At 49.4% G+C, this 24,166-nt stretch overlaps 2 protein-coding genes across 3 annotated transcripts; one reads left to right on the forward strand and one right to left on the reverse strand.

Moving 5' to 3' along the window:
• Positions 1–1,917: 1,917 nt before the first annotated feature.
• Positions 1,918–14,170, reverse strand: Prr3 (proline rich 3). 2 transcript variants are annotated; one of them, XM_051187444.1, is made up of 5 exons: positions 13,948–14,170; positions 13,567–13,689; positions 6,589–6,651; positions 3,651–3,941; positions 1,918–3,136 (listed from the first exon to the last, which is right to left on the reverse strand). In XM_051187444.1, exons 1-5 carry the CDS (start codon positions 14,108–14,110, stop codon positions 3,030–3,032), a joined length of 747 nt encoding a protein of 248 aa, XP_051043401.1. In that variant the 5' UTR covers positions 14,111–14,170; the 3' UTR covers positions 1,918–3,029. The 2 variants fall into 2 exon arrangements, with proteins under 2 accessions (XP_051043401.1, XP_051043400.1); XM_051187443.1 differs by lacking the exon at positions 13,948–14,170 and having other exon boundaries at positions 13,567–13,941.
• Positions 14,171–14,527: 357 nt separating this feature from the next.
• On the forward strand, positions 14,528–22,773 carry Gnl1 (G protein nucleolar 1 (putative)). The gene is made up of 12 exons (XM_051187409.1): positions 14,528–14,733; positions 15,139–15,304; positions 15,581–15,717; positions 16,040–16,191; positions 16,288–16,359; positions 17,761–17,968; positions 18,133–18,228; positions 18,574–18,768; positions 21,398–21,576; positions 21,656–21,818; positions 22,045–22,185; positions 22,425–22,773. Exons 1-12 carry the CDS (start codon positions 14,661–14,663, stop codon positions 22,667–22,669), a joined length of 1,827 nt encoding a protein of 608 aa, XP_051043366.1. The 5' UTR covers positions 14,528–14,660; the 3' UTR covers positions 22,670–22,773.
• Positions 22,774–24,166: the final 1,393 nt, after the last annotated feature.

Consider the following 24,166-nt stretch of genomic DNA (forward strand, 5'->3'; position numbering starts at 1 on the left):
CTGTTCTGGAACTGGCTCTGTACACCAGGCTGGTCTTGAACTCAGGGATCCCCACTGCCTCTGCCTCTTGCAAAGCATATGCCTTTTCAACCACAATCAAGATATGGCTGGCTTCTAACTAAAATGAATGACAGGTCTAGGAGCTTGAGTGAGTCATTTCTATAACTGGGTCAGCTCTCATCTTTAGTCATGCATATATATATATATATATATATATATATGTATATATATATATGTTTATATCTATTTATAGTTCAGGCTTGCCTCAAGTCCACTGAGTGGCCAAAGATGGTATTGAATTCCCCATTTTCTTGTCTCCATCTCCCTCCTGAGTATTTCAATCACACACCTATGTTGATATGCCTGGTTTATTTATGTTTTTAAAAAAATTTTTTTTTGTTTTTGTTTTTTGAGACAGGGCTTCTCTGTGGCTTTGGAGGCTGTCCTGGAACTACCTCTTGTAGACCAGACTGGTCTCGAACTCAGATCTGCCTGCCTCTGCCTCCTGAGTGATGGGACCAAAAGTGTGCTCCAACACCCAGCTTTAAAAAAAAAAAAAAAAAAAAAAAAAACTTTTTAAATAGGCTTATTTATTCTTGTTTTATATATACATTGGGATGTTTTGCTTGCTTGTATGTTTGCATGAGAGTATTAGATCTGCTACCTTGTGGGTTCTGGAAATTGAACCCAGGTTCTCTGGAAGAGCAGTAGGGGCTCTCAACTGCTGAGTCAGCTCTCCAGCCCCCGTTTACATGTTCTAATACTTGAGCCTAAGGTTTCATGCATACTATTAAAACATCCCACCATCTGGGCCACATTCCTAGTCCCCCATGATGCTCCTGTCCCAATTCACTTGCCAATACCCACACATCAGAAGCCAACACTTTGTCCTACTCTCCTAGCACACCTGACACAGTTGTCACTAGCCCCCCACCCCCAACCCCCATTTTTTTAATACACCTTTTTCTAGTGGACTGATCCTTCTCCCTCCTTTGCTGGCCTCTGCCCCCCCCCCCGAGGTCCAGATGTTGCACTTCCAAGCTCAATCTTTTTGACAGTCTCTAAAAATAAATTACTCATATGTGTTTTGCCTGCATATGTGCACTGAGTACATGCTTGGTGCTCTCAGGCCAGATGGGGGCGCCAAATCCCCTGGAAGTGATGTGGGTTCTGGGCACCAAATTCAGGCTTTTTTAACTGCAGAGGCATCTTCTCCAGCCCCAAATGCTTTCATTGTGATTGTTCCAAAGGTCAACTTTTCTCCACTACCCAAACCTATGCCACCATTGCAGCTTACCTGTGTCATTTTAGTAATTTAAATCTTCAATTCTGGGGCTGGAGACACATCTCAGTGTTTAAGAGCACATGGGGGCTCACAACTGTCTGTAACCCTAATCCCAGGAGCTCTGATGCATTCTTCTGACTCCATGGGCACCAGGCACATGTGTAGTGCATATACATACATTCAGGCAAAATATTTATACTCACAAAGTAATGAAATAAATTTTAAAATGTTTTTAAAAATCTCCATTTCCAAGTCTGTACCCCAATCTAAGGAGACAGGCATGTCCAAACTCAACAAGTCATTACACAGCTTGACATTGTTATCTACAAAGGTCACGTGGAAAACTACATGATTTGATTTACAAGGGGGAAGAAATCAAAATAATTGTGAGCAACTCTTCTGATTTAGCTTTTAGACCCAAATCCTAAGACTTACATCTAAGGTCTCCCATACTCCTCCCCCACTTCCTACTCCTCCTCCTGAGCACCCCTTAGACCTTGACTTCTTGCCACTGCCTCATCTGCTCCCCCCCAACCCTTTCCAGAGCGCAACTGTGCTGCTGGCTCAGATGAACTAAGTGGGGTTAGTGGTCTCCTAGCAGCCTCACCTGTACTTTAGAGATGACTACAACACGGAAATGAGGGAAAAATACTGGTTTCCATTGTGTTTATTTACTAATATAAAAAAAAAAATTAAAAAGAAAAAAACAACTCATTCCTCTTGCTCACACATCTCCGGACCTTCCTTAGGACCAGCTCAAAACCCAACATGCTCACTGCCGTTTTCACAGAAAACACCCAGCGTGAGAGAAGAGGGTCAGAGGTGACAGTACTGTCCAGGTTCTATCCTAAGACAGGCCAAGGCCAGGTGGAGATTCACAGAATGCAAATGAAAGAAAGGGCTGGTGGCCTCGAAATGGTAGGGCCTAACTAAAACAAGCCAGGCAGGAGCTGGGTGGTGAGGCCCGCCTGAGGCTTTACAAGACACCACTGGCCTGCATTAGACCCAGAAGACTGACGGCAGGATGGGGAGGCAGTCTAAGCAAGTCTCACATTCTCCCGTGCTGGGAGGTAGGTGAGGTCTAGAGGGCACCAAGAGCCTCGCTCAATTTGGCAGAAAAACGTTATCTAGTGTTGGGAAGTCACAAAAATGTCACGACAATGAGGAAGGCTATGAGGGATGCACAGTCTCACAAAGCACAGTGACCACAGGCCTTAGCAGTGGGGCTCATGCTACTGACAAGAAACTAGGGCATCCGAAAGCAGGGGAAGCTGTTGTGGGAGCAAGCCTGTACCAGTCGCTCAAACCTGACTCTGAGGCCAGACAACCTGGTGCATTTCCTGGGCAGCTCAAACACGGGGACGTCACATCAAAGGACTTCAACAAGCAGCTGAGGACAGAAGAATGCGCCAGGGGTTTCAGGGGCTGAGGGCAACACTGGGGGACAGGTGGACAGATGCACAAGAAACAGCACCAAAGGTTTCCTGTTCAGCAGTCATTTGGCAGAGGGGAAGATCCAGAAGGCAGTGGAAGGGAGCAAGATGGGGTCCCAGCGGTCTCTGGAGCCTTTCGGAAGACCGCACACCGCACACCAGTGACAATCACAACTCTGGACCCCAAACAGGGGAGATGATGAATGGGGAGGACATGTCACTGACTGAAGGTGATTGAAGAGCCTTCACATAGCTATAATGGGGCCATAAGGTCAGAGGGCTCCTTCAAGCCTGGGTGGGAAGGCACAGTCTCACAGAGGAGGTCCATTGACGCCTGGATGGTAGAAGGCACAAAGGTCTTCATATCGACAGTGGCCCTTTTTGGAGAAGTGTCGGCAGACAGGGCGGTCAGACTTGTCTGTGACAAATGAAAACAACAGCTTAGAACCTAGTAAGAGCTGGAGACAGGAAGACTGTCACAAAGTTTGAGGTCAATTTGTACACTGGTCCCCTCCCCAAAAAAACAAAAGCAGCTTTTCCTCCCCTACCCTCCAAAAATCCCAAGAAAGAGCATGAAACAGTACAGTGAAAAAGCCAAGGTTTCCACCACACACTGTTTTACAAGTATTTTTTTTTCTTTGTTTCTGGTGTTAAGAGGTAGAACACAGAGCCTCAGATATGCTACCAACTTGCTCATCCACTGACAAGACTCCCAGACCACCAAGTATTTTGGAAAGATATTCTTTCTGAGGGAAGAAAGATATTCAGGGACTACTTATATGCCAGCTAAGAGGCTGGCAGCTCAGTGGTGGAGGAGTCCTTAACCCAGGAAAGGCCAGACATTAATTCTTAGTGCTGCTCAGGGACAGCCCAAAAAAGAGACCAGGGCAAGCATGCAGGACAAGGCAAAAGCATAACAGGGCTAGCCTTACCTTCTAACATGTGGGGGCTGTCCTTGGGTGGGCAGATGTTCTTGGCAAAAGACCAGCTTTTGAGCCTTCGCGGATTTCTTGGCTCTGTATGAAAGCTTTCCCTAAAGGGAGCCCCATAGCCTGGCCTGGGAAAAGGAGGCTCAGTATTGACACCCCACCAACCACGACCATATGGGCTACATCTAGGACCAAGGCCTCCTCGAATAGGGCCTCTGCCCCGGGGAGGAGGTGGTAGGCTCAGCAGTGGTGGGATCACTGGTGCCCTTGATCCTGGAGGAACCCTGTGAAGAGCTACAGAAAGACAGGACGATGATTGCTAGGCAGCTAACCCTGACCAAAGCTCCTCCCCCACTAGCTGCAGCAAAGCATTCTGACACATCATCTAAGGACACATGTCAACTATCACATCTTTACCTGGGTTTCTATTACAGAACCCTGTGTATTATAGGCAATCACTGAGCTAAATCCCCAGCCTGACTTCTAACATCACAGACTGTGAATCATGCCTGGTTTTGAACTCTGGCTATCTTTAAGAATCATGAGATTTATCCAGGTTTGTCTGGAGTGGTAGTTTGTTAATTTTATTTGCAGTGTAGTGTTCTATCACATGCATTACAACTGACTTGTCTATTCTACTAATGTTGGACATGTGGGTATCCAGTGTGTGGCTATACACATTTTTACATGCATTACAAATTTTGTTCAGGTTAAATTGCTCCCTACTACAGTGCATTCAAGTCTGATCTTATGTTTGTGTACCACACTCTTGCCTGGTGCCTATGCAGGCCAAAAAAGGGCACTGGATCCCCTGGAACTGAAGCAGAAGCAATGAGCTGCCACGTGGGTGCAAAGAATGGAACTCAGGTCCTCTTGCAATAGTAGCCACAGTACTCCTAACCACCTGGCAACCGCTCTCTAGCCCCAAGGAAGAGACTTCTAAAATAATTCTATCTTATTTGTGTGTGTTGGCTTTGTGTGCACAGGTATCAAAGTGCATGCAAGTGTGACAGAGAGCAGCTTGTTGAATTCAGCTCTTGTATAAGTAAGGTGGGGCCCGAGGATTCAAGTTAGGTTGTAAGGTATAGTGGCAAGCACTTTAACCTGCAGAGCCATCTCTGCAAAACCTCGACTGTTTTTTTCTTTTTTTGAGACAGGGTTTCTCTGTGTAACAGCTCTGGCTGTTTCTGGAACTCGAACCTGTAGACCAGGTTAGCCTCAAACTCACAGAGATTCACCTGCCTCTGCCTCCTAAGCACTGGGACCAAAGGTATGCGCCGCCGCCGCCGCCGCCACCACCAAGCTCAACTATTTTTTTTTTTTTTTTCCTAGACAGGACTTTCTTGTATGGCTCTGGCTGGAACTATGTAGACCAGGCTGGCCTTGAACTCAGAGATCCTCCTGCCTCTACCTCCTGACTGTGGGCTTAAAGGTGTGTGCTATCACCCCAGCCTAGATCAGCTATTTTTTAAGTGTATGGTTCACGTGCTGTGAGAGTTGTTTGAACAAGCCCTTTCCTTACATTCCAACAGTCCCAGGATCCATACTGTTGTTTCTATGAATCTGAATTTAGATGACTTGTGCACTTTCTTAGTACAATATGCTCAAGGTTCACCCATGCTGTGGCACTAACTGCTTTTGATTCTTATAAATATAAATGTCAAAGTGAAACTGCTGGCTTCTATGGTAGTTCTCTACTTTCACTTTCTTTTCCTTTTGGTTTTTCGAGACAGGGTTTCTCTGTGTAGCCCTGGCTGTCCTGGAACTTGCTCTTTAGACCAGGCTGGGGCCTAGAACTCAAGAGATCTGCCTGCCTCTGCCTCCAGAGTGCTGGGATCAAAGACATGCAACAACACTACCTGCCTTTACTTTTACTTTCTTAAACAAGGTCTCTGTGTAGCTCAGGCTAGCCTCATAATTAGCATTACAGTTCTGCCTCACCCTCCAAAATTGTAGACATATGCTACCATGTGTGGCTTACTTTTGGTATTTTAACAAATCTCTATACTGCTCATTGTAAGTAGTTTATATGGCCTCATGGCTAGTTAGCAGTATTGTTAGATTAATACAAATTTGTATTATTTGATGTAGTTCATTTACATATCTTTCCTTTATGATTAGCATAAGTGCATGATGCATAGAGGCCAGAGATTGATAGGCTCTCATCGATCCTGGAACTTGCTGATTTAGCCACTCACAAGCCACCAAACCCTATCCTAGAGTCCTCCTATCTCTGCCTCATCACTGTGCTGTACCCAGCTTTTGACATGGCTGCTGAGGTCTGAAATCAGGACCCCATGCTTTTGATACAAGCACTTTTGTTTGCAAACTCTAGTCAGGGCCATGAAATATTTACATCCTTTTGTTTTACTCCTATTTATTTTACAGTATTACCACAAGGTCAAAGTTCATACTTGTACATAAATACCCAATTAAGGCATCATTACTTGTTGACAGAGCCACTTAGACAGGATCTCACGTATCCCAGGCTAGCTAGTGTTGACTTGCTTCGTAGGAGAGGCTGGCTAGGAGCTCCCGATCCTCTTGTCTTGTCTCTCAAGCATTACAAACGTACGTAGATTATTCTGTGAAAACCCCAATGTCATAGCTACTGTAGTTTACACCAAATCTTTAAATGTCATCCCACTTTGGGTCATCTTGGTAGCATCCCACTGAAAGCCTCTATGTTTCCCTATGACGAGAATGTTTATCTCTACACAAATGGAACAGACACAGAGTGACTGTGAAGGCCTCAGACCTAGGAGCGAATCTGGAAGTAAACCGACATTTAGACAATACCGTGTTCCCAAATGGTAAATACACGACCACTGGTTAAAACATAACCCCTGGACTTTTGTTTTAAAAGTCTGTGATGAGCTTTTTTCCATCCCTTCGCCAGGACTTAGAACCAGCACACACATCAGGGCCCGATTCTCCTCACCTGACTTGGGATCACCAGGCTTTCCATTAGCCATGGGGGGAGGGCCCAGAAGGCTGGGTGGTCCTAAGAGCAGATGTGAAAACACAAGTCATCAGACTGCGCAAAGGACTGATCATCATATCTCGTTCTTGTGTGGTCTTAGTAATCACTTTTTTTTAAAAAATAAAAACCAGTAAAGTCAGATATATCCACTCAGCAGAGCCGCAATCTCTCACCCCGTCCATCTGCCCGTCCCTCTGCAGAGTTGTTCGAGAATGAGCAAAACAGTGGAGATCCCATCAGAGTAACAGGTCTCTTGTGGGAACCCACACAATTCGCCATTACAAGATGGCGCCGAGGACTGTTGTAAACAACCCTGTTTTGGCGCGTGCCCTCCTCGAGTCTGCCTGGCAACAGCTATGCACCAATCCCAGACTGACTGGTGTCCTTTCAGGAAGGAACGCCCATCCTGCCTAGATATAAGCCGCTCCCTTCCTTGCTTGCGTGCCCCTCATCTCCAGCTCTCCCTCAATCAAGAAGTGCTTCAATAAAGTGTGATCAGAGAAGGATCCTCATGTCGGTGGTCTTCTTCCCCTGCGGGTCAGGGGCGCGCCACAGCTGGGGCCGAAACCCGGGAAACTGCATTCAGCGGACACTAGTGAGGGGCCAAAAAGGATCCAGAACTCTACACACGAAGCGGCGACGTCGGTAAGTCCTCTCAGGTATGTTGATTGGCGGGGTTAATCCTGGTGTGTACGCTCTAATTTTTATCTGTATAGTGATTGTGGTTCTTTTCTGCTGTTTTTGGTTGCGGTGTCACAAACCCGGTGAGGAGTGCCTTTGCTGGGTGTAAAGTGAAAGTAAGACCGTTGTAAACAAAGCGGCGTTTCTTACCATATTGTAAGTCCCTCGTAAATAAGTGGGCAATATGGGTAATAACTTGGGTGCCGGTCCAGGAGCCTGTGATTTCTTTGGCCCGATACAGAGCCTGTTAAAAACAACGAGGCTTAAAGGTATCTTCGGGCACAATACATACTATCGTCAAGGATTTCGACAAGATAGCGCCCTGGTTTGCAGTCTCCGGCGACCTCACTCTTGGTTGCTGGGAGAAACTTGGGAAAGATCTAGAGACCGCTAAGCAGGAGGATCGGCTTGGTAAGGGAACGCTTCCTCTATGGAGGCTGGTACATTCATGTCTCAGAGACGGCAGAAATATGGATCTGATTAAGCAAGGACGTAGAGTGTTAGCTGAGCATCAGGACAGCCTATCTGAAGCCGAGTCACTAGGAGAGGGGAAAGAAAGGCCTAAAAACAATAAGGATAAAAAGGAAAAGAAAAAAACTATATCCAGGATAGTAAAAGTGAAGGGTGGAATATAACAAAAAACCCTTTGTATCCAGTACTGGATGAATTTGCTAATTTAGAACTTTCAGAAAATGAAGAAACAGATAAAGAGGAACTAACTGGGCAGGAGGAGGAGGAGTTAGAGGAGGCCGCTACAGGGTATGAGGAAGAAAGATATGAACAGCGGCCAGGACAGACTTTTGCCAAGTCAAGTGTGGGACCTATGGCGCCTTTGGCTCCGCACTGTCTTGGCTCCACCCCCTTATCGTCCTTCCGGTGGAGGATGTCACTTTATTAGTGGGAAGGCCTGGGCGTGTCTTGCGTCCGCATTTCCGGTGTTTCAAGATCCTCAGACCGGCAATAGATATCATGAACCTGTCTCATATAAGCAGTTGAAAGATCTTGTGGAGGCATCAAAGGCCTATGGAGTAAATGCTAATTACACTCTTACATTGTTGAATAGAATTGCCAATCAAGCTCTCACGCCGTCAGATTGGTTTGAGATTGCGAGAGCAAGTCTATCCACGGGACAATATTTGGATTTTAGATCTATTGTCACCGATGCGGCCCATGTGCAAGCTCGGTTAAATGCCCAGAATCAACACCAACATTGGACTGCAGATATGCTCTTAGGACAGGGACAGTGGGCAGCAAATCAAACGGCTTTTCCGATAGAAGTTTATGCACAAATAAATGATATTTACCAAAGGGCTTGGAAAACTGCCCAACAAAGGGGAGATCTCTGGAAATTTAACAAAGATCATCCAAGGACCTAACGAACCATTTTCAGATTTTGTGGCTAGAATGTTGGAAACTGCAGGAAAAATATTTGGAGACATGGAAACAGCCATGCCCCTAGTCCAACAGTTAGTTTTTGAGCAGTCTACTAAGGAATGTAGGTGGGCTATCACTCCCTGGAAAGGAAAGGGATTAGAGGCCTGGCTAAGGGCATGTAGAGAGATACCTGAAAACCCTGAATGATTTTCAACAATTATTGGGGGATATTAATTGGTTGCGGGGATAGTTGTCTATTTCCCGCCATGAGTTTCAGCCCTTATTTTCCATCTTAGAAGGCAATCCAGATGTTAATTCCCCCCAGACACTTACCCCCCTAGGTGAAGTTGCAATTCATAAAGTTGAAGCTGCTATTGAAAAGGCGAGTCTAGATAGATTGGATCCAGGAAAGCCTTTGAAATTATGCATCTTAAAAACACAAACTTATCCCACAGGTGTATTGTGGCAGGAAGGTCCTCTTTGGTGGCTTCATGGTCACTCACTTGGAGCAAAGACAGTACAACATTACCCTACCTTAGTGGCTATCCAAGCATTGATAGGGTTAAAATTTAGCCTCATGCATTTTGCAAAAAATCCAGATGTTTTAATTGTCCCCTATACCAGGCAATAGGTTGGAGTACTTGCAGGAATAATAGATGATTGGGCAATTTTAATGTGTGCCTTTTCTGGTATAATAGATAATCATTATCCTAAGAGTGATTTATTATCATTTGTTAATAAAGATTTAGTTTATTTTCCTAAAATAACCTCCACTATGCCCTTGGTGACTGCCATTACTATATTCTCTGATGGGTCAAAAACAGGCAATGGGGCTTATGCAGTTCAAGGACAAGAACCCGTAGTTTATAATTTTCGCCCTGATGCACCTCAAGTGGTGGAATGTCAAATGGTTTTAAAGATTTTTGAAAGATTTGATGAACCTTTTAACTTGTTCTCAGATTCATTATATGTGGTCAATACGGTTGCCAATTTGGAGGTTGCTGCTAATATTCATCCATCGAGTATGGTAGCACCTATTTTGGTACAAATTCAAAATTGTATTTTAAATAGAAAACATCCCTTCTATATAGGACACATTCGGGCCCATTCCTTACTCCCGGGACCAATGACGGCCATGAATGATTTAGTGGATAAAGCAACAAGGTCTACAATTATGACCGCATTGGATCCTTTGGAATCCGCAAAACAATTTCATCGCTTATACCATGTTCCCGCTAATACCTTAAGGTTAAAGTTTCATATTTCTCGGAGCACGGCAAGAGATATATAGTGAAGAATTGCATGTCATGTGTTCCTTTTCATCATCCGCCGCATATTGGCGTAAATCCTAAGGGCCTAAAACCACTATCCCTATGGCAAATGGATGTTACACATGTACCTGAATTTGGAAAATCTAAATATCTCCATGTGTCAGTAGACACATGTTCGGGCATTATACATGCCATGCCATTATCAGGAGAGAAGGTTTCTCATGTGAAAACCCACTGCCTTGAAGCCTGGGCAGCATGGGGCAAGCCACACAGAATAAAAACGGACAATGGTCCAGCTTACACCTCTCATGGCTTCCAAGAGTTCTGTGCTCGCCTTGAAGTTTACCATACCCTGGGATTGCCATATAACCCCCAGGGGCAAGGTGTTGTTGAGAGAGCCAACAGGACAATTAAGGAATTGCTACAAAAACAAAAAGGGGGAATAGCAGAACATGCTACCCCACGAGAAAGAATATCCTTAGTCCTCTTTACACTTAATTTTTTGATTTTGAATGACTCAAATCAGACTGCTGCTGATAGACATACACAATCAGTCTCGGTTCCACAAGTACAGGTTATGTGGAAAGATGTATTGGATAACAAATGGTATGGACCGGATCCTGTTATTCAGAGATCCAGGGGATCTGTTTGTGTTTTCCCGCAGGACCGTACGGATCCAATTTGGGTTCCGGAGAGGCTGATTCGAAAAATCGACAATGAAGAGGAGAAGGATGTCAGCACTGATGATATTCTGGAGGAAAAGGATGATGCTGTGGTTACTAATCCATCTGACCCATGCCAATGAAGAATATTTTTGGTCATTTACCCGAACATGGCCAATACCTGTGCCTGTACATAATGTATCCTCAATCTTCCCTCAGTTCTATTCTACCCTTTGCCATTTTGGGGTCCCCTGCAAAGCGAAAGACAAAGTTAATGAGGAACAACAGGCGTTTAATCAATCTCGAGTACCCCTGCAAGGAACGCTCTGTTTTTCTAAAGATACCAATGCGTCCCCTTGTGTCCTTGTGCAAAGACAGGTGTTGTCAGCATTTGAAGACCCATTAAGATCCTTGACCCTAGATTTAGAGGTAAAGATGTTGCATGAAGCATTGTCTCAAATAGCATCAGGCGCTTTAGTGGCTCAGGTACCGGAACTAATGGCAGCCCGGTGATTAATGTCACTACATATTGGATGAATGACTTTTATTGCCCCAAAAATTAGTAGGCATAATAGCTATGGGTCATACAACGGATCTAAGCCCACACATCTTTGTCCCAATGTGTTTTCTGAATATCCGCCTGAATTTCTTGATTGTAGAGGAAAATATGATAAAATAGTTCCCATCTCATCAGGACTTTGGTTTACGCCAGATTTGATGATATATCAATATAAGAATAATTCCACAAAAACGGGTTGGCCCTTATCGTCCTGGATCCTCATTAATTCCAAGGGTGCTGCTTGTGACCTCTCGCCATTAGTTAATCTAGAGGATAGTAAAGTGGAACTTTACAATGTAACTGGAAGTCTGAACACCACCTACAAGAAGCTTACAGTATCATGGGCACACAAACAACATGATATTTCCTATCCCAGAGGCAGGGTATGTGTAGATCCACCATTTTTGTTTTTGCTTTTTAATTATTCTCAGGACTTGGTTGATTGTGAGAACCAGACTTGTGTCATCAGTCAATGCTGGGGTGCTGAATATTATAACTCAGCATTGGTTATGCGTCTGCCAATTTTTGTACCTATTCCTGTAAAGGCAGACCCAAGCAATTTTCCTATAGCCACTCTGTTCAGACAAAAAAGGGACTTTGGTATTACAGCAGCCATAGTTACGGCTATAACCGTCTCTGCAGCCGCTGCGGTTACTGCCGGAGTAGCTATGGCAAATCAAGTACAGACCGTTCAACAAGTTAATGAGGTGATACAAAAAACTTCTAGTACTCTTTATGTTCAAGAGAAGGTAAATACTCACTTGGCTTCAGGAATACTTATGCTCAATAAGAGGATAGACTTATTGGAAGAGAACATACAAGATCTTTTTGATATTATGACAGTGAGTTGTGTGGATAGAACCCCGCACATTTGCATTACACCTTATCCCGCCTCCCTTAATGAGTCTAAACAGCTATCTTGCATTTTAAGTGGAAATTGGTCTAGAGAATTTGAACAGCTTCAAGCTAATTTTACCTATCGCATTCAAGTGCTTAATGATACTAGGGTCGAGTTAGTCACCTTGGGACAATTTTCAGATTGGATGGTGAAGACATTTTCCTATTTTAAGGAATGGATCGGAGTCGGTATGTTCGGCATGTTTTGCCTGGCAGGCATGACTTTAGTCCTGTTCCTGATCTGTAGGATGGCGATTCGTCAGAAAAAGGGAAAAGGTTGCCATTGCTCGAGCCTTGACAGCCCTGGAGGCCGGCCAAACTCCCCAAGCTTGGATCAGTATTTTTCAAGATCTCTAGTCTAGTGTCCATGCACCCGGAGGCCTTGTTGCCATTGTACCCGGTGGGACTAGATGGCCGATGAAGTCTAGTGCCTATGCACCCGGAGGCCTTGTTGCCATAGCACCCGGTAGGGCTAGATGGCTGTTGAAGCAGTCGGTCAGAGACTATTCCGGATAGTTTGCACCTGAGAGTGCACTGAGCCGATCCACTCAGGGGAACAAGATGTCGAGCATATAGGTTGCTCTCGTAATCGTCCTATCTCTGGAAAAAGAGTAGCGCACTCAACAGGGCGGCGTCCTCTGTTCCCAGCTATGACCGATGATGCCTTAATAAAATAAAAGGGGGAAGTGTGGGAACCTACACAATTCGCCATTACAAGATGGCACCGAGGACTGTTGTAAACAACCCTGTTTTGGCGCGTGCCCTCCTCGAGTCTGCCTGGCGACAGCTATGCACCAATCCCAGACTGACTGGTGTCCTTTCAGGAAGGAACGCCCACCCTGCCTAGATATAAGCCGCTCCCTTCCTTGCTTGCGTGCCCCTCATCTCCAGCTCTCCCTCAATCAAGAAGTGCTTCAATAAAGTGTGATCAGAGAAGGATCCTCGTGTCGGTGGTCTTCTTCCCCTGCGGGTCAGGGGCGCGCCACAGTCTCTTAAAAGCTCTTTCCTCACAGTGCTGCATCCACAACATGCCCAGTGATTTCCACATACTCCAATCCCTCACCTTAACTGTTGGCCCATCATATGTTTTTTTCTTCTCTCCTTCCCTCGGGGGAGTAGGTTCACAGAACGCTGCACTTTCACCTAACCAGTGGAAGTGTGGTCACAAATTGTCTTCCCATTCATCACAATCTGTAAATCGCTGCTGCTGCCCCTCTTCCCCCGCCATTCTGCGGCTGCGCAAGCCACCTGTTCAGCCGCCACCTCCCCTGCCTTCTCCAAAAAGGGTTAGGAGCCAGACTGAGATTGAGGGTTCAAGCAAGCGAACTCCTCATTCAAGCTTCCACCAGCAGCCCTCCCCTCCCCCGTCCCCACCCTACCCCTTCTCCACGCGTGCGCCCTTCCTCCTTCCGTTAGACCCTCCCTCCCCCGCACCTCGATGCTCGCCTAGCCCCTGGCCCGCTGACAGGCGTGTGCACGCCCTCCCCCTCACCAATGGGGCTCTCATCCTCCTCGTCCCCGGGTTCGTCCCGGTCCGACAGGGCGGGCTGTTGTGGCAGCTGCTGCTGCTGCTGATTCTGCTTCTTTCGTTTCGGCATCGTGGCTGCGGCAATGGCTGCAGCAAGATTTGGAGGGCAGTGAGGAAGGGGCACACTAGATTTGTTTCCGCTTCCGGATGGGCAGCGGGCCGGTAGACTTGAGAGTTTCGCCTCCCCACTTCCGGCAGGTTGTGGATCCGCGGCAGTATGCTCCTCCAAAGGGGGAGGGGAAACCCGCTCGCCCCGCCGCTCACCGGGCGGCTTTGCTTGCTTGCCCAAGTCATCTTTTCCCCACATGGGAGAGCACCCCGGCCGCGTTACCGTGAGACACACACCTGACAAACTTGGGTCCTCCGGAGGCATGCGAGGAGCCCGTCGCACCCTAAGGTCGCCACATCCGGTCCCCCGGTCACCATGGCAACGCCCGCAGCCACAACTTGGTACTCTCTGACCTCTCTCCAAAAGTCCTTGTCCCGCTTGCGTCTCCTCCGCGCCCATGCTCGCTCGCCCGCTCACACGAGCGGCCGGTGAGCCTGCCTCTTAGCACCCTCCTTCTCCTCCTCCTCACCGAGTGCACGCGCCATAGGCCAGCCTGCCGGGAGACAGGCGGCGCGACCGCGCAGCTTCGGCTCCCACGCCGGGGGCCGTCCCTGGCGGCTGCCTCGCGGCGGGGCGTGTCCTCGCCCCGGCCCCGCCCCCGCCAGGTGAGTGGCAGCTCCTGGGAGCTCCAGGAGGGTGCTGATGACACTGGTCCCTCCCGCCACTGCCACTTGGTAGCGCCCGTGACGGAGTCGGCCCCGGGCCTCCCCCGCGCGCCTCCCGCTCGACGCCCCGCGCCGCGCACCCCGGAGCCGCGGCGGGCTCTCACGTGCCGCTCGCATCCCGGCCTCCCCGCCGCCCGCTCGCCCGCCCGCCCCTGACGTCACCGCGGCCCCGCCTCCCCAGGGCCCCGGGCCGCCGGCGGGGGCCGCCCGGGGGAGTCAGTTGCGGCGGCGGCAGCGGCGGCGGCGGGGAGCTCGGCGAAGGGCGCGCCGGGGCTCCGGGGGCCATGCCGAGGAAGAAGCCCTTCAGCGTGAAGCAGAAGAAGAAGCAGCTGCAGGACAAGCGAGAGCGGAAGCGAGGTCAGGGAGGGGGCGGGGCCGCTGCGCAGCTCGGGAGGAGGGGTGTGCCGCCGCCGCCGCACCGCGGGCCCGGTTAGGTGGGGGGGGGGGGAGCGGGTTCTCGCGATCCCGCGTGGGCTGCCCCGGTAGGGGGGTTCCTCGCAGCGGCGCGGGAGTGTACGGGGGCTGGGGGAGGGGAAGCTCTGCTGCCGCCACCGGGCGCCGTGACGACCTCCCGGGCCCACCCGGGAGAGAGGGGACTGGGGCGCTGGAGCGGGCGGGCGCGCGCGGCTGAGAGAATGGAGTCTCCGAGAAGTTGGGGCGGCTGCAGAAGAGCTTGTCCCTCCCCGATCGGGGCGGAGGTGGAGGGCTTTAGGTATCCCGAGAACCGGTCTCCACACTGGCGTCACCGGTGCTTCCCCTCAGGGCTTCAAGATGGGCTTCGCTCCAGTTCCAACAGCCGCAGCGGGAGCCGGGAGCGGAGGGAGGAGCACACCGACACCTCGGATGGAGAATCCGTGACCCATCATATCCGCAGGCTCAACCAGCAGCCTTCCCAGGGGCTGGGACCGAGAGGCTACGATCCCAACCGGTGAGCGGAGGAGGGCGTTATCTTTGCGCTTCCTTGAGGAAAGCTGGGCAAGGCTTGGTTGAAAGTGGAGCTAGCGAGGCCGGTAGCCACCTGGTCCTCTCGGGATGGGCCACATCTTGCTTTCCCAGAGGGGCTGTTTGTTTTTGTGGTGAGGGGGAGCTTCCCAGAGGAGACCTGAACAGCCAGGGGAGGGGGCTTTGCGAAGTTGGCTGCTTTGGAGACGACAAGATCGTGGTCACAGGACTCTCACTAGGTGTATGGTCCCTCTTCCCTTAGATACCGGCTGCATTTCGAACGGGACAGCCGGGAGGAGGTGGAGAGGAGAAAGAGAGCGGCCAGAGAGCAAGTGTTGCAGCCTGTTAGTGCTGAGATGCTGGAGCTGGATATCCGGGAAGTCTATCAGCCTGGCTCAGGTGATCGACGGCTGCTTGGTGTTTGCCATCAGCCAGGGGAACTAGCTGACTGGGAGGAAAGGAAGGATCTGAGATGCATGATTGAGTTTGAAAAAAAGTCCTAGCAGGGTGGTGGTCAAGATTATACAGAGAAACCCCGTCCTGAAAAACTTAGGTAGGAAAAAAAGCCTGGGCAGTGGTGGTCCACATCTTTAATCAGGAGGCAGAGGCAGGCGTATCTCTTAGTTTAAGGCCAGCCTGGTCTACAGAGTGATTTCCAGGACAGCCAGGACTGTTATATAGAGAAACCCTGTGAAAAAGAGGGTTTTTCCTCATTTCCCAGTATTGGACTTTCCCCGCCGTCCTCCTTGGAGCTATGAGATGTCCAAGGAGCAGCTAATGAGCCAAGAGGAGCGGAGCTTCCAGGAGTATCTTGGGAAGATACATGGGGCATACGCTTCAGAGAAACTCAGCTACTTTGAGCACAATCTGGAGGTGACAGTGGATTGGGGGCAGAAGCGTGTGGTCCTAAGTAATGTTCTGGGCTCAGGCAGGAGGACTCCAGGCCAAATCCCCTTCTGATCTTTGCAGACATGGAGGCAGCTGTGGCGGGTGCTAGAGATGTCTGACATCGTCCTGCTCATCACTGACATCCGACATCCAGTGAGTGATTGGAAAGGTCCATAAGAAAGATTCTAGAGGGGTGGGGGGTGGAGGTGGGAGGGGTCAAAGGCAGGAGTGGGGAGATAGAAGTGTTATGACATTTCTGACAAGCATGTGTCCAGGTGCTTGCCATTCCACTTCTAGAACATATGTTTGGAATTGTGAAGCCAGAGGTCAACCTTGGATGTGTTCCTCAGAGGATGATGCCACCTTGTATTGTGGGATGGGATCTCTTACTGGCCTGGAACTTAACAAATTGCCCTTGGGATCCTCCTTTCCTGGTGCTGGGGTTACAGCCCCTTTCTTCCTTTTTCTCTTTTCATACCTTGGGTTAAAGTTTTTAGTCTGGTTGGGCGGTGGTGGTACACGCCTTTAATCCCTGGCAGGCGGATCTCTGAGTTCCAGGCCCATCTGATCTACAAAGCTACACAGAGAAATTCTGTCTCAAAAAACAAACAAACAAAAAAGTCTTTAGTCAGAAGTTCTTTTTGTTTTTTTCCCTTTTTGTTTTGCTCTGTTGGGTCTTACCTGAGCTTTACCACTGAGCTGCACCCCCCCCCCCAGCCTGAGAAAGTCAGTGTTTATCTATCTCTTGTCAGAGCCTGCCATTCCTCTGCTGGCCAGCTCACATGCACATACACCTCATGTTCCCAGTCTTCCAGAACTAGACCAATGGAAATCCCGGTATCAAACTCCAGAGTTGGAAGGCAACTGGGGGCTTCTTGGGCTCAGTCCAAAGGTGCCTTTCTTCCTCCTCTCATTTCTCTAGCACAGTGTCATTGCCACAGATCCCGCCTGGAATGCTAGTGTAGTGGGTGAGGCTATAGACCCCTGCTGGACAGCCCTGTGAATCCAGATTTCCCGACTGCCACCTCATTGATGCCTTCCAGTGGAGAAGGGGAGGTATACGTGGACATTTAGGTTGGAAGTCCTCGATGCATGCACACATGTACTTCCACATGCACCGTCACATGCACGCATGATGTTCACAGTCATACACACTTAACACAAATGTGTACCCAAGTGCATATACTTTCGTGCATGTGGCTGTGCACTTGTGTACACTTACATAGTTATGTGCACATGGAAGTAGGTGCCACTTATCCAGCCCCCATTCCTGTCCCTGTTCTAGTCTTTACCTCAGTGTGCCAGGCATTGTGGTATTTTCTATTCATCTCTCTCGTCATGACATGCAGGAGGCACTCTGAGACTTGCCTGGGTTGTCACTAACACCTGCTTTTGCCTTACTTGTTCAGTGTGGCTGGTGAACTGTCTTTGACCTTACTATATCTACTTCAGCCAGGGACTTGCGTTTTGTTGTGCCTGGTGATGGGGGAGCTGGAGCCAGCAACCTCTGGGTTCACTTCTCGTCATTCTGTCTTCTTACCAATTCTGTCACAGGTTGTGAACTTCCCACCAGCACTTTATGAGTACGTAACTGGAGAACTTGGACTGGCCCTAGTGCTGGTCTTGAACAAGGTGGATCTGGCTCCTCCGGCTCTTGTGGTTGCCTGGAAACATTATTTTCACCAGCACTACCCCCAGCTCCACATTGTCCTCTTCACCTCTTTCCCTCGGGACACCAGAACTCCACAGGAGCCTGGTGGTGGTAAGTGGGCTGTGGAGAGGGTGCTGTGGGTGAGGGGAGCATGCGGTGGAGAGGATGCCGTGGGTGAGGTGAGTGGTACAGGTCAGTGAACAGAGAAGCCTTTTGGCAAAGGAACCTGATTTATGGCAGAAGAGATGAGATGCATCTTCACCCTCTTATCTCAGTCTTGAAGAAGAATCGAAGGCGGGGGAGAGGATGGACTCGCGCCCTGGGGCCAGAGCAGTTGCTGAGAGCCTGTGAAACCATCACTGCTGGAAAAGGTGTGTGGCCTTGAAGGAGCTATGGAAGGCTTTGTGTGCAGCTAAAGGGTTCACTTCTCAATATCCTTCTGTTACACAAGTTTTAGGAAGGTGTTGAGATAAGGAGAAACCTCTGATAGGGGAAGGATAGCGTCAGGAAGTGGATAGGAGCCTCCATGGCTTGATGCCCCTAGTCTTAGCTGCTCTGATTGAGAGAAGTCTGTAACTCCAGAGTGGGGTCCAGTACAGGGGGGTGGGAGGGCTCTAGTCTTCTCCAGTACACATGTGCATGCTGTGGTTTCTAGGAATGCTGGTGACGTAAGCTATGCATTATCCATAGTGGCTCCCTTTATCTTCTTCGAGCAGTGGACTTGAGCAGCTGGCGTGAGAAGATTGCTAGGGATGTGGCCGGGGCCTCCTGGGGTAATGGCTCTGGGGAGGAGGAAGAAGAGGAAGATGGGCCAGCAGTCCTGGTAGAGCAGCAGACTGACTCAGCGATGGATCCCACAGGCCCCTCCAGGGAGCGCTACAAGGACGGAGTGGTGACCATCGGCTGTGTGGGTAAGGATGCAGTGGCCTGCCTTAATGGCCTCCTAAGCAGTTTTTCAGTGTTTGTGGAAGAGGGACCTAGGCCTATTTGGGCTGCAGGTTCTTCAAGGGAAGAACCCTGCTCTTGGTTCTGAGGTAACCGAATAATTCTGTCTCTGCTGGGCAAGTCCTTAAGCTGTTGAGTTTTAGTGACTTTTAATTTTACGAATGAGGTTGCTGATGAACAGTTCAAGAAAGGAGGTAAGGAATGGCGGGCATAGTGCTGAGCCTCTCGATGCATAATGCTTCTTATATACTGCCCTGAGTGACTGGTAGAAAGTCATTGTTCAGTTGTGGGTGTTGATTCCTCATACAGGGACCCCTAAGTCATAGCAGGAAGCAGAAGTATCAGCTTTCTCTAGGTCAGAGCCCTTTTCAGGGTGGTCACAGGCATTTAATCCTAGTACACAGAGGCAGAGGCAGGCAAATCTCTTGAGTCAAGGCCAGCCTGGTCTACAATAGAGCAGCAGTTTTGAACCTGTGGGCCGTGACCTCTTTGAGGGTTGATATCCTTTCACAATAATAGTCAAATATCAGATATCATTAGAGCTATAAAGTATCAGTGAAAATAATTTTATGGTCGGGGCAGCCACCACAACATGAAAAACTATTATTACAGGGTCTCAGCATTAGGAAGGTTGAGAGCTACTGCTGTAGAGGAAAAGGAACGTGTGATTAGGGTCTAAGGGTTCTTCTCATGTTGGGTGTGAGGTGAGAAGAGAACTTGTCAATTTAGTATCTTAGATATTTGTGGGCTTTGGTTTTTTAGATTTATTTTGTATGTGTGTTGGTGTTTTGTATACATGTATGTATGTGCATCGCTTATATGTATGGTGCCTGCAGCAGCCAGAAGAGGGCACTGGATCTCCCTGGAGTTTGGGTTGTGGACTGTTGTTAGCCACTATATGGCTGCAGAACAGAACCAAGGTCCTACAAGAGCAGTGACTTCTCAACCCTAAGACCCCCTCCGGCCCTGGCAGTTTGGATCTTAGTTTTAGATTCGTGAGAAGCCAATAGTAAGTAGCGCCAATAGTGGCATGGCAGGATCTGGTTTCTGCTGAATGGAGTGAATGGTGAGAGATGGACAAGAAAGAGAATCCGGAGACATGTCTCAGTCTAGAAGACAACCCAGAACTGCGGAGAGGAGCTGGGTGTGTGTTGAGTTTGTAGTCCCAGATCTTGGGAGGGCAAGCATTTATGAGAGTCTGAGGTTAGTCTGGCCTGTGTGCTGTGTTCCAGGCCAGCTTGGAAGGTGGAGAGAAAGCGAATGCTCATGGCTTCTCTTGGCACACAAGAGAAAGCAAGGATCGAAGAGGACTTTTTGCTTGTTTATTTTGAAAGGCCTGAGCAGCTGGACTACTGAGCTGGGGAAACTGGGAGGAGAGCAGGTTTGGAGGGCTGGAAAGTGGGACGAGAACTAAGGGATTGTCATGGACTGTCTCAGCTGTAGAGGTGGAGCAGCCTGTGGGTTAGGGGTCTGGAGATTGGGGTGTGGGAGGGATTTCAACTTAAGGAGGCACTGAGGAGTATTCTGGGATGTAAATCCACGGGGTGAAGAGAAGGCTGGAGACTGAGGCAGAGCAGTGTTCAGTTTGGGCAGAGGAAAAAGTGGAAAACCAAGGGACAGCTTGGAAGTGAAGTGAATGCAGTGTGCTCATTCTGTCTGAAAAGGCAGCCAGGCAAGGGAGGAGAGAGCCACACGAGGGCCATCCAGAGAAAAGCCACAGGCTGCGGGATGGCGCTGTCTCATTCTGAATGATCAGGTCCTGAAACCAGGGAGCAGGAGTGAAAGCTCCCCAAATCAGAGCTAGGCCCTGTGTCAGAAGATAAGCAGATGCACCGCCAAGGAAAATGCTCTACTCAGGTTCTGGCTGTGAGCGCCGAGATCTCCAAGGCTGCTGGGCATTTTTGTCTGTGTTAAAGTGTACCGTCATGCCAGGCATCTGTCTGACCACTAAACTATATTAAAGGAAGGGACTGTACTAAAGGGTCACAGCACTAGGAAGGTTGAGAACCACTATCCTAGTCTGGACCTACGGGGATCATTACCGTGCTGGAGTCTGGGATGCAGTTACCTGAGTGAAGGGATAAGTGAATTTGACGGATCCGTGTCAGGCCAAAGAGGGGTGCTTGGAATTGAGTGGAGACGAGAGGCAGCAAATCTGTGTGCATAGCCTTGATACAGGGAGACATGAGTGTGGGTCAGGCATTGAGGGCCTCAGTAGGGGATAAGAGGTCTGTGTGGGTCCAGCTCTCAGGCAGAAAGAAAGTTGGTATGGCCATGAGAAAGAATTGAGCCAGCAGGCATCTCCTTAGACACGTCCTGATGGCTGTTATAAAGTACAATTGTTTCTGGTATCTAAATCCTGACTGATGTTGGGGCAGTGGGGGAGAGGGAAACGTTTTTCTGTAAGTTGAGGAACCGACCCCCAAGAGGTCAGCAATCAGTCGCCTGGGAGCTACAGCTGTAAATGCTGAGGCCAGTCAGAGCCTGACGTCTGGGTTGGTGGCCGTGGTGCTTCCTTACCCAGAGCCATCCTCCTGACACCCTCTCTGGCCTTGAGTAAGGGCTGTCCCACAATCCCTTGCATTGCCTTCCTAGGTTTCCCCAATGTGGGGAAGTCCTCGCTGATCAATGGGCTGGTGGGGCGGAAGGTGGTGAGTGTCTCCAGAACACCAGGCCACACCCGGTACTTCCAGACCTACTTTCTCACCCCCTCCGTGAAGCTCTGTGACTGTCCAGGCCTTATCTTCCCCTCTCTGCTGCCCAGGCAGCTGCAGGTATGCTGTGGTGGAGGGGCTGCAGGGGATGGGGAGGAGAGGGCGGAACTGAGGAAGGTGCTGAGTGCCCTTTCCACAGGTTCTGGCTGGAATCTACCCCATCGCCCAGATCCAGGAGCCCTACACTGCTGTGGGGTACCTGGCCTCCCGCATCCCTGTGCAGGCTCTGCTGCACCTGCGTCACCCAGAGGCAGAAGACCCTTCAGCTGAGCATCCCTGGTGTGCCTGGGACATCTGTGAAGGTGGGCTTCGTGGTCTCTGCCATTTTTCTCCTGCCTGCCCTGCCTTCTCCACTCAGATTCTGGCCTTAAGGAAGGGGGCTGTGTGCCTACCCCAGATGTCTTTCCTCTGCCACAGTCAAGACCTGGTGCCTGGACTGTGGAACATTGGAAAGACCATGACATGGGACTGATAGGACTGGAACCTGGTTCACAGGCATCCCTTGCTGACATTATTTTCTCCCTTCAGCTTGGGCAGAGAAACGAGGTTATAAAACAGCTAAGGCAGCTCGCAATGATGTGTACAGAGCGGCCAACAGCCTTTTGCGGCTGGCAGTGGATGGTCGCCTCAGCCTGTGTTTCCACCCACCTGGTTACACTGAACAGAGAGGTGAGAGCCCAGGTGTTCTCTGCAGTCCCTGCTGACAGGTGAGGCCAAGGGGGTGGACCTCACAGCCAGACAGAGGGTCACTATGGGCCAGCTCTGATGATAGTGTACTGATCTGCAAATGTGGGTGACCGCACAAGCTTTGTCTGGCTCTGCAAATGACAGAGTGAAGGGGGTACACGCCAGCCCTTGTCCTGACCTCTGCCCCATCTCTTGCTTACACACATCTTTGTGTTCCTCAGGTACCTGGGAGACTCACTCGGAGACTGCAGAGCTGGTGGTGTTGCAGGGCAGGGTGGGGCCAGCAGGTGATGATGAGGAGGAGGAGGAAGAGGAAGAGCTGAGCAGCTCCTGTGAGGAAGAAGGAGAGGAGGACCGGGATGCAGACGAAGAGGGAGAAGGAGATGAGGACACCCCAGCCTCAGGTCCTGGGTCCTGCCTAGCTGCCCGCAACCCATATGCCCTGCTGGGCGAGGGCGAGTGCTGAGCCCCACCTGTGTCCGTTACCCTCTCAGTAGCTTTGCTTTTGGACTGAGCCGAAGGTGTTCCCCTTGGCCACCCTGATTGTGAATAAAGATGGTCTGCTTTGTAGCCCCTTCCCCAGGTGTAATGATGCACAGATTGAGATGCACGGGAAGAGGATAAAATATGGGTTATATATTTTATTCTGGGAGAAGTCACTTACACGAGAAACCAATGGCCCGAAAGTTCCCACTCCAAGGATCCACACCCAGGCTGCTGTACTTGACCCAAGCTGGGGTCGGGGCCTCCAGACCTTGTCTCCTACAGGTCACTTCTGTCCACACCTGTGCCCACCCCCATTGGGTGTGGTTAGTGCAACAGGTTACACAGGTGGCTGGAGGTGAGAGCGGCTGTTGGAGGCTGACAGCTATGGGAGGCTTTTTGCCTTTCTTCACCATTCTCTTTGGGAAGCAGAGTTAGTTACCTAGGGCCTGGTGCTCACATTCCCACAGAGCACTTGAGTCCCCATGGGCTTCTGAGGTCTAGGCAGGCTCACCCGGATTAGTCCTCCTGCCTTTGAGCTGTGTGCTGCACGCCCCCTGCTGCCTGACCTTGTAATAGCGGGTTTTTAGGTGAAGGAGCCACAGAGGTTAATAGGAATTTTCCAGCAGACATTTATCAGGAGTTTGTGTTTGGACCTGTGCATAGCACAAAATGCTTTATATGATGCAGAAGTCAGGACTGGCCATGACCAGACCTCATGGAGCACAGATACTTGGATTAAGATGAGTGTGTCTGGCTCCACAAATCATGGGGACTCTCTGAGTATAATTCTGGAATTAATTGAGACGTAACTATGACAAAACACTTGTGGAAATGTTAATGAGATATGTACAGGTGGAGACTTGATTACCAGCAAATAGTGCACACATTCGAAGTTTGAGCAGAGCAGGCCTTTAAATACAGATTTGTTTCTTTTAAGAAGCTAAGATGGGACAGCGATGTCACACGCCTTTAATCCCAGCACTCAGGAGGCAGAGGTAGGTGGATCTTTGGGAGTTCGAGGCCAGCCTGGTCTACAGAGAGTTCTAGGACAGCCTCCAAAGTTACAGAGAAACCCTGTCTTGAAAAACAAAAAGGAAAGAAATTTTAGCCGGGCGTTGGTGGTGCACACTTTTGATTCCACCACTCAGGAGGCAGAGGCTGACAGATCTCTATGAGTTTGAGGTCAGTCTGGTCTACAGAGCTAGTTCCAGGACATGCTCCAAATCCTGTCTTGAAAAACCAAAAAAAAAAAAAAAAAAAAAAAAAAAAAAGCTGAGAATTGGACTGGAGAGAATGGCTTAGCAGTCAGCAGCTAAGAGCACAGTCTGCTCTTCTGGAGGACCCCGGTTCAATTCCCAACACTCACATGGCAGCTTACAACTGTGTCTTTAGTCACAGGGAATCTGGCACCCTCACATGGACATACATGCAGGCAAAACACCAATGCATATAAATAAAAAATAACCTGGAAGCTAGA

This window comes from Phodopus roborovskii, unplaced genomic scaffold (assembly GCF_943737965.1).
Source record: "Phodopus roborovskii unplaced genomic scaffold, PHOROB, whole genome shotgun sequence".
NCBI lineage: Eukaryota > Metazoa > Chordata > Mammalia > Rodentia > Cricetidae > Phodopus > Phodopus roborovskii.